Source organism: Oncorhynchus keta, chromosome 31 (assembly GCF_023373465.1).
Source record: "Oncorhynchus keta strain PuntledgeMale-10-30-2019 chromosome 31, Oket_V2, whole genome shotgun sequence".
In the NCBI taxonomy this organism is placed as follows: Eukaryota; Metazoa; Chordata; class Actinopteri; order Salmoniformes; family Salmonidae; genus Oncorhynchus; species Oncorhynchus keta.
Genome location: NC_068451.1, coordinates 14,405,237 through 14,416,041, shown reverse-complemented (window position 1 = coordinate 14,416,041; position 10,805 = coordinate 14,405,237). Strand labels below are relative to the sequence as shown.

Here is a 10,805-nt window from a genome sequence, read left to right as displayed (position 1 = left end):
TCATCGTCCACTTTCACAACCCTATGAAGTTCATCATAACGTATTTAATCTTTAGCATAATAAATGGTATAGTTAGTTTCCTGAGTCATGGACCAACCGATATTGAATGACTCTAAGTTTGCTTCAATATGATGGTTATTATATCAATATTTGCGAATAATGGAAATTCTACCGCTATTTCTCGCATACTTAATTTTACAGACACAAAATGATCGCACCATGTCAAACGAACAAATTCTGTCGGCATTTATAAAATTGTACTGAAACTTCCTGTTTCCATCTAAGCTGTTGTGATTTTTTGTTGTTGTACGATATGACTGTGGATGGAAATGTGCTAACAGAGACCGAGGAAATAATGTTCAATGCTATGGTGGCACAGTGCCAGAGCTCTCCATGATTTCCCTCGTCTGTAGTGGAACAAGAAAAGGTTTTCTTGTTACCGTTTGGCTTTGATCTGAAGGTCATAGTTAAATATGAAATATTCAGTGATCAAGCAAGTGAAAAGGGTATATAGCAGCATCTGCTAGTCTATGCTAGCACAAAATACAGTGCCTTCAGAAAGTATTCACACCCCTTGACTTTTTCCACATTTTGTGTTACAGCCTGAAATTAAAATGGATTAAATATAGATTGTTTGTCACTGGCCTAGACACAATAACCCATAATGTCAAAGTGGAATTATACTGAACAAAAATATATATGCAATATGCAACATACATAGGACCACCCATTTGGGAGCCAGTCCCAGCCAATCAGAATGAGTTTTTCCCCACAAAAGGGCTGTACCATAGACAGAAATACTTCTCAGTTTCATCAGCTGTCCGGGTGGCTGGTCTCAGTCGATCCCGCAGGTGAAGAAGCCACATTTGAAGGTCCTGAGCTGGCGTGGTCACACATGGTATGTGGTTGTGAGGCCGGTTGGACATAGTTCCAAGTTCTCTAAAATGACGTTGGAGGCGGCTTATGGTAGAGAAATTAACATTTAAATTTGTGCAGTCAGCATACCAATTGCACACTCCCTCAACTTGAGACATCCGTGGCATTGTATTGACTGTCAAAACTGCACACCTATTGGTAGATGAGTATACATTTTAAAAGCACACATTGAATATCCCTTTGAGCATGGTGAAGTTATTAATTACACTTTTGATGGTGTATTAATACACCCAGTCACTAGAAAGATAGACAGGCATCCTTCCTAACTCAGTTGCCAGAGAGGAAAGAAACTGCTCAGGGATTTCACCATGAGGCTCATGGTGACATGAGTTTCATGGTTGTGATAGAAAACTGAGGATGGCTCAACAACATTGTAGTTACTCCACAATACTAACCTAAATGACAAGAGTAAAAAGAAGGAATAATAAAAAATAAAACAAAAACATGCTTCCTGTTGTGACGCACTTAGGCGTAGTGGGTGCGGAGATGGCGCAGGAGCCAGAAGGTACAGAACAATGCTTTCATTTCCGGCATAGAGTAATTGGTACACGCCAATACAGGGCACACATAAACGACTGGCCCAAAAACAGGACCTAACCAGTCTGGAGAAAAAACAAAACTGAAACGCACTACCACACACAAACAACAGGGGAAAAATAAGCCCGCACAAAGAGCAGGCGGGCCTTACCGGCTTAAATAGCCCAACTAAAAACCTAAACAAGAAACAGGTGTAACCAATAAGACATAACCAACAGAAAAGGGAAAAGGGATCGGTGGCAGCTAGTAGACCGGTGACGACAACCGCCGAGCTCCGCCCGAACAGGAAGAGGAGCCACCTTCGGTGGGAGTCGTGATACCTGTTTGCAACAAGGCACTAAAGTAATAGAATAAAAATACATGGAAAAGTGCTACGCACAGGCAAAGTCATATAGGATAACCTAGTTCAGTATGCCTTCCAACAGACACTGAGAGACAAATTAATCTTTCAGCAGGATAATAACCTAAAACACAAGGCCAAATATACACTGGAGTTGCTTACCAAGACAACATTGACTGTTCATGAGAGGCCTAGTTACAGTTTGGACTTGAATCGGCTTGAAAATCTATGACAAAACTTGAAAATGGCTGTCTAGCAATGATCACCAACCAACTTGGCAGACCTTGAATAATTTTTGTAATAATAATGTGCAAATATTGTACAATCCAGATGTGCAAAGCTCTAAGAGACTTACCTAGAAAGACTCACAGCTGTAATCGCTGCCAAACATGATTCTAACATGTATTGACTCGGTGTAAATACTTTTGTAAATTAGATATTTCTGTATTTTATTTTCAATACATTTGCAAACATTTCTAAAAACATGTTATCACTTTGTCATGTGATTATGGGGTATTGTATGTAGATGGGGAAACAAAATCTATTTATCAATTTAGAATTCAGGCTATAACACAATGTGGAATATTTCAGAGGTTATGAATACTTTCTGAAGGCACTGTAATTGGGGATGTGTTCTCAAACCACAGCCTTGGAGAGTAATTTAGGGATGGAAGAAAAAGGGACAGTGATTCTGGGGGAGAATTCGATAATGAGTGTGTTAGATATAGATATGGGGAAATATAGAAAGGAGAGAAGTCTGTGTTAATAGGTTACAACTGTTGCATCCTGTTAAGTTGTACTTTCTCTGCATTTTACATGTGCTCTGTCTCTGCATGTCTATAAGTGAACAGGGCAGAGGCGAGGGAAACCGACATGGCACAGCACTGGTGTCATCTTGGCCACAAGGGAGATAAACCTCTTGGTTGAAAGCCAGTTCATTGGCAAATGTGATTTACGTGGGGCGTCTCCCTTTCTTGTTTTTCTCCTAGAATTATTTGTTTGTTTGTCAAAGGGATTTGTTGAGTTTATTGATCTGTAAACTGCTGTTGGATAAGAGGGCATAGAAGAGAGGAAAGATAAGCTGAGGAAAGAATAACACAAAAATGTGAGGGGGAAGGAAGACAATGGGGTGAGGAAAAGACTGCAGGATTCAACAGCTCTTCAGGGAACAGAGGCAGGATTAGAGCGGCCACAATGTTAATGGCTTTCACATGGAAATGTACAGAATGCATTTTACACTCAAAACGGCATTTTGCTTCACCTACACAGCTATAATGTACGGGGTCCTAGCTTGATTTTAAATTGAATATCGGAAGGCAATAAATGTTATCTGCCCACACCAGGTCTCAAGAAATGTCTCTCTGCTATTACATATGCCTGATGATGAAGAAATGGCAGTAGGTTGTCAGTCAGTCACCAAGCAACACTTTTGTCTTGACACAATGAAGATGGGTGGAAAATATTTTTGAAAAGATATGACAATCATACATTTTACACGAGTGAGAGTTAAGACGACATGCACAAAATAGGGAAAGGGGGATAGGTAGTCAGTTGCACAACTGAATGCTTTCAACCGAAATGTGTCTTCTGCATTTAACCCAACCCCTCTGAATCAGAGAGGTGCGAGGGGATTCCTTAATGGACATCCACGTCATCAGCACCCAGGGAGCAGTTGTTAACTGCCTTGCTCAAGGACAGAACAACATTTTCCCACCTTGCTGGCTCAGGGATTGGAACCAGCGACTGGCCCAACGCTTTTAACCACTGAGGCGGAGAGACAGTGTTTCCGTTTTAAATCTAATAGCTGTGATGATCCCGCGGTAAGGGAATCAGCTCAGTGGCAGTTTGACCACGAAGAGATTGGGCACTCATACAGCACAGTTTGTGCCTGCTGTCTCATGCCTCCAGAGATCAAGGACTAAAATACTGCCTAGTTTAAAACCGTTCAACTGATGTCTCCTCACTGGACAGATGTGCTGCTCAGAATGAATGAATGAAATGTGAGTTCTGTATATGCTGTATAATACTAGTCTATTTTATTAAGTACTTCATTTAAAATGTTTTTTAGATGGCCGTGAGGTGTTTTTGGATTTTGAGTTCCTGCTGTGTGGATTTTGTTTTGGCCTTTTAATTTTTTACCAAACGGGGATGCAGAGCACGTACCCCAGGATGCAGAGCACGTACCTCCAGGGTCAGGGGCCCCCAGATAGCATATGATAGAAAGATGTGTAGCATTGCAGGAAATTAGCTTTGAAACTGCGACATTTTGTCTCAGCCTCATGGCAAAATGTAAATAAAAGCATGAGATGAGCTGTAAAACAGCACATTTTTCCCCTGGCCTGTGGCAACAGTGTAGAATTGCAGGAAATGTGCGTTGAAACTACATGTTTCTCTCTGCACCATGGCAATATGTGTTGAAATGCAGGAAGTTAGCTGATTTCCTGACCCCCTCAGTGGGCCCCTGGAGGTCGTTGCCCCGTGGCCTCAAATGCAGTAGTCAGGTGGCCCTGATCATGGCCTTCACATGTCACAAACAGTATGGTTACCTGCACACAATAATGACATTATTGTGGATAGTCAGATTAATATAACAGTTCGACTAAAATGTTATGTTAGTTAACCTATATGTATTGCAAGAAGAACGATTCTCCCTAATAATCCTGTTTACATGGACACATCTGAAATCAGGCTTGATGTCACTCTGATAAACGCAGAAAATCGGCAATCAAAATAAACGTTCTACAACAGCGACTGTGGTATTTTTGGGATGCATATTTGATTCTGAGTTCGGACATATAAAGTTTGTTTGTTAAAACTACGAAACGCATACATTCAGTTGTTCGGAACTCACTTCAAAGAGGTAGGCTCTCTTAACTAGTGCTAGCACATCCACAGATCAAATGCACAGCTGGAACGCCGGTGTTTAGATCTGCCTAATTCGAAAGATTGCTGGTGTTTTAGTTGGCGTATGTTTACTTCGATTTTGACTTTACGACGATGAAGATAAACAGAGTATGTTTTTTACATGAATATTGCATAATCTGCCTACTGCCATAATCAGTTTAATCTATAATTATTACTGTGCATGTAAACGCACTGTGTGTGTGTGTAACCTGATATACACGTTCAACCCCCGATATTTTATGAGAAAGATGCATGCACTCAACAACTGGTATAATTTCTCTCAACATAGACTGTTGGACGTGCTTTTAAATACAGATCCTCTATGGTAGAATTATTTACCACTGTGCTAATTGCTTGATAATACATATTTGTATGGAATTGGCAATATGTACATTGTTACGTCATGCCAATAAAGCTAATTGAATCGAAATATTTGTATAATAGATCCACTCCTCCTCTCTCGCATTATCTCTCTCCTCCCTCCCTCCCGCTCCAGTGGAAACGAAAGCCTACCCCTGTGCCGGAGTAAGACAGCGCCACGAGATGAACACACACACTTTCATACAAGCACAGGCACACTGTTCCAGCGTCAGGCAGTCAGTCTCTACTCGGACTGGCCAAGGCTGCCTCAGGCTATCCAGCGCAACACTGAAATAGACAGACAAGGAATACAGTCATGAAACCAGACATACACACACAAACAATAGGGGATCTACAGCTGTGTGAGGAGCCGAACACACCCTCAGACCAGACGAAGGGAAGCAGAGTGTGTGTGCGCGTGTTTCTTTGACCCGTGGCTGAAGAGGATTTTCCTGGTGTGTAACGGCACACTACTTTTGTCATCTCGCTTTCTCTACCTGATGCGGTGGGATTTCGTGACCCTGGAGTTCAACAGCTGACCCACGCAGGCTTAGAATCAGCTTCCCTGAGTTGGAAACCTGCAACACGGCTAAAGGTGCTGAGCAGTGCTGGTACTTTGCTAGCCTTTCCTTGGACTATTTTCTAATTCAGGCAAAAAGTTACACCTTCTCATGCTACAACTATGAAACAACAGGCACATTTTCTGCAGAGATAGGCTACTTTGTCTGACACAGCAAATAACCGACTGTCATGGCTTAGCCTAAAATAATTGAATCGGGAAAGCCAATGTCAACTTTGTCCAGTCTGTTTTCTTTGGTAATAAGAGGTGGGAGCTAGTACCTCTCAAATGACTGACTGTGGCTGTACATTTATTCTGTTGATTTTCCAATTTGATTTGTTTCTTATTTCTTTGGGCGCAACTAAAAGGAAAAACACAATTGACTTTTTTTGGTCGATATCCCCGTCTTTCGTCAACCACGCGTTGCCTTTTCGCGGGTTTCGCATGCCCATCAGTACCTCTGCCCACACAACTCGAGCCTCTCAGCTGATATTTCACCTCAGTCACTGACAGTCACATGTGCCAAGACGTTGTAATAAACCAGAGTTTGACATGGAGGGAGAAAACTCCATTTAAGGTAATTGCATTATATTTAGGCAGATGTCAAATATGTTTTTGTAGCCGCAACAAATTTGAATCCATGTTAAATTATATCGGCGACAGCCAGACAGTGCACCACGTTTTCCAAAATGACTTTTGAGTGTAGGCTATGATGTGAGAACAAATATTTAGGCTTAATATAAAGCTAATAGTTTTACAAAACCAGGCATACCGTCCTTATAACGTTTTAGGTTTTGCTATGTATACATTTAGTAGTTTTAAATATGTGTTATCTCCTAGAAAAAGCCTTTATCTGATTTCAGACATCAGTTTATCATAACCCTATGCGCCCTATTACTCAATTGTTTTTGATAAAATACTTTATAAACAAGATGTAGCCTATAGCTTCAAATGAATCAAAGTAATTGCCCTCAGATTGAACACTGTTCTATCGAGCCTACATGCATGTGAAAATGGAATGCAAGGCAACTTCGATTATTGCTAAATTGTTTCGGTATTTAGTGGTGTACCAGGCTTTGACGCTAAACAAATCTCAACGAGTGCAGTTTAACAGTTAAATCAATGCATATCCTGTCAGGTGCAAGCTCAAGGGTCTACCAGTTTTATAGAGGCAATTAACAACCATGTAATTGTCTAAGAAAGTTCACCTTCACTATAACTTATTAAAGGAAGCTGTGACAAGTATTTTGTCACACATGTTGACATTCTTTGATGCATGGTTAATTATTCCGTTTATATTCTCAACTCCTGAGTATATATCTGATTTGAGGGATCAGAACTGCCCAGTAACTCAGTAACTCCAGTCTGGTATAAGGGAGTCACCCTCTCACAGATGTTCTATAACATGGTAGTGCAAAGGCCACTCAAACGTGACATGAAGAAAAATAGTTTGAGGGAATTCAGTTGTGACGAAGCAAAACAGCTCTTTGAACAGAGTTGAACAGATATACAGAGACTCCAAACTGTGTGTGTGTCTGTGTGTGTACAAATGTTTCCCTATGTCTCCCTCTTTAGCTCTACAGGATAAATCATTCACAAGGACATTATTCAGCAGCCTAACATGATGAGGATGCAGGGAGAGAAACTGTTGCTGGTTCTTCTTCTGCTGCTGGGTGCCTGTCTCCAGTGGGTCCAGTCTGGCATGTCCTCCCGGCACCGTGATTCACACCGACGCCCCAGAGAGCACCGGGACCATCGGCAGCACCGGAACATCACGCTGGCCATCATCCTACCACAGAGAAACACTGCCTACCCCTGGGCCTGGCCCCGTGTGGGTCCGGCTCTGGACCGAGCCATCAACACCATCAACGCTGACTCAGCTCTCCTCCACGGCCACCACCTGGGTTACGTGTTTGAGAACAGCGAGAACGAAGAAGGCATCTGCTCTGAGTCCATCGCCCCACTCATGGCTGTTGACCTCAAGTTCGCCCACGACCCTTGGGCTTTCATTGGGCCGGGCTGCGACTACACCTCCTCCCCAGTGGGCCTCTTCACCACCCACTGGGACATCCCCATGGTAACGGCGGGCGCCCCAGCCGTGGGCTTCAACGGCATCAACATGTACCCGTCCATCACCAACACGGGCCCCACGCACAAAAAGCTGGGCAAGTTCGGCCTCCATATCTGCAAGCACTTTGAGTGGAAGGAGCAGGTGCTGCTCATGTTCAGTGATAACAAGAAGGATGACCGGCCGTGCTACTTCGCTGTGGAGGGCCTCTACACAGAGCTGCACTTGAACAACATCACCTCGGTGGACCTGGTGTTTGAGGAGAACACTGGACCTGTCAACTACTCTGACCTGCTCCACAACATCAAGCAAGATGGCCGAGGTGAGTCCCCTACGTTCACTACACATTATTCACAGCTTTGTATTCTACATATTGTGAGAGCAAATCCGTTAATTTTCAGTGGGTTGGCACAGTGGAACTTGTTTCATTATGGTTAGGCTTGTCAGCCTAAGAACAGCCTAAAAATAACCTTCTTGGAGCATGTTATTTATTCAGCCGAAGCCCTCATGACATAGATTTCTTTGAATTTGTTGACACAGCTGTACAAAAATAGCTAAGCTGTATGTGCTTGTTTTCACATTTACGATTGCGTGTGTGTCTCACTTATTACCTATGATATTTGTTGTCTCTTGCCCTCTGAATGATTCGTAGAAGCATGGCTTGTTAAGCGTGGATATTAGCTTTTGATCATTGCTGCAGGGCATGAATGCACCGGCAGCCTGAGCAAGAATTATGAGCTCAATCGATGCCTGGCAGATCAGACAACTCACTGCTGCAAATGGCCTGTCCTCAGGACAGACAGAGATAATAAGATTGGCGTCCTTAGATGTTGCAGCAGTTTTATGGACCCCTCAAATTTTGTCCACCGAATGAAAAAATAAATATACATTTAAAAAAAAATTATTAATATTTATATATATATATATTTTAATTCCACTGGATTTTGGTTCAGTTTACCCTTCTGCTGCCTTTGAGGAAATGGGCACAGTGAGTACTGTACAAAGCAAATATAATTCATTGCTACTCCAATAAATCACTTTCTTTGCAAAGTCAAGTGAGTCAACAAATAGATAGATAAGCCTCTCGATTGGTTCCCTATGAGCTTCCCTCTCCGGTTCCCACACGGGTATAAAAACGTCTCCAGAGAAGACATTTATTAACAGAGGTCAAGAGCCGTCCGACCTTATAAGGGAGCTGCAGTCAACATATCAGATCTGTAGGTATTTCCTGCTAAACAGACTCCGTCATTGGGCTAATTACCCTGGCCCTTTGCTTTTTGTTGGTCTGCAGTTCATCATATTTAACCAGAGGTGAGCAAATGATGGACTTAGTCAAATTAGGGATTTGTTCAAAAACTGGTAATCCAGGTCCTGGAATTTCTGTTCAATAAGAAAGCATGTGTGACTTAACATGTTTCTTTTTGTTTTCACACTGTGAACTTTGTTGTTTTGGTTACATGGATCCAAATGTGTACTTTATGGAGCGCCAGAATACTGTTGTCTTTGGTTTATTTCAAATTCACAGTCAACTGGGTGTGATTGATTAGGGCTTTTAGTTAAGGTTGTCTGACTGAGATCTGGTAGAATGGCCACACTAATTTGAAAAGGACATGGGATCAGAGCTAATTGTAAAGCCATGCATTTTGATGGAGTGCAGTTGACCTGTGTGCGCAGAACTTATGAGTTGTTTTATGTATTTAGGTTAAAGGGGCAATCTGCAGTTGCTACATCCATGTTTGAACTTATAAAATAATTATATGTACTCATTGATACTTGAAGAATATAACTTATAAATGCCTCATATATAAGCAAAGTAAATATAAACTATATAGCCTCAAAACATGCTTAAATCTATTATTTTGATATCATGGACGGTCAGTCCTTGCATCCATAGCTCTGTCTATGAATTTGAGAGTGGTTATATTTCTCCAGCCCCATCCCTTAGCTTTTTACCGAAACAGGGACCGGAGATGACTTTATTGTTTTAACTACTGATTGCCACTGTAAAGTGTCTGTTTGGCATTAACAGTCAGGAAATGTTTAACCCAAAGACCTTCGTAGACATGTTTTTTTATTGCTCATACACCTGCCTGGGAAAAAGCCATCATAGGGGATGCAATGGTTCATTAGATTGGGACCAGTGTAAAATATAATTAATATCTGAGTAAAAAGGCCGTTTCCTGAATATAACCTCCGCCATGGCCCAGTTAGGAATCAAAATAAACTAAACTCCCACGGTATTTATCAGAAAATCTCCTATGCTTGAAACAGCCATTTGTACAACAACTCAATTTAGAAGAATACCCATGGAAGAGTTATAGTGGAAATATGACTGACTCAAAGAAGAAAAGACTAAGTCATAAAGTAGCAAGTGGAACATTTGGGTTAGCCTACACAGTATATGAGAGTACAAGAATACTTCCTGATTGTAACTCTGTTCTGTCAGAGCACACAATCAGCAGCTCATTTCCATGTTGTTGTGGTGGTTGTCTGTTTGTTTCAGAACAGCAGATGGTTTGAGGATCAGACAGACCTGCTTTATATTCAGATTTCATGCATTGCTTTTCTCCGCGTGTGGAAACTCTTTTCACAGCTCAGAGACAAGTAATACCACAACAACACCAACACTCATCTCATGCTATGGTTGGAGAGAGTGAGGTGCAGGAGTGCTCAATGTGCAAAAAAATAATGTGTGTGTGTGGTGCGAAAAGATAATGTAACAACCTACCCAGCCCACCGTGACACATAGACACACATCTGTCACACTCACCAGCAGTAATGTGACCTTTTCCTCAGCACTCATCAAGAGAGAGGAAGCCTTTCACAACATGTCCCCCCACCTCACCACCCCCTGCCGCCATCCCCAGGGACCAATAAATAAATACTCACACAATTATGATGAGGAAATGACGCCAGAGACGGTTTACGTGCTGCAAGGACCTCAGTCTGTTGTTTGGGTGCATTCATTGTCTCACCAACAGTTGCTTCTCTCAATTGCCGCTTTTAATGTAAAATAACATGGCTTGGATTGTTTTGGACTGGTTTCATTCTTGCTTCAGGTGCCTTAACAATAATCCAGGAGAAAAAGACAGAAAGTGTGG

General features: G+C 41.9%; 1 protein-coding gene across 2 annotated transcripts in view; it reads left to right on the top strand.

The window, feature by feature from the left end:
• The first annotated feature begins 5,233 nt into the window (after positions 1-5,233).
• Positions 5,234-10,805, top strand: part of LOC118364517 (atrial natriuretic peptide receptor 1) — a 58,769-nt gene continuing 53,197 nt past the window's right edge. Inside the window, exons 1-2 of one of the 2 annotated variants that reach the window (XM_035746118.2) lie at positions 5,234-5,672; positions 7,212-8,026. In XM_035746118.2, coding sequence (XP_035602011.1) covers positions 7,258-8,026 — 769 coding nt within the window. In that variant the 5' untranslated portion in view covers positions 5,234-5,672; positions 7,212-7,257. Of the gene's footprint in view, positions 6,214-7,211; positions 8,027-10,805 lie in introns of both variants that reach the window. The other variant, XM_035746117.2, reaches the window with a different exon arrangement.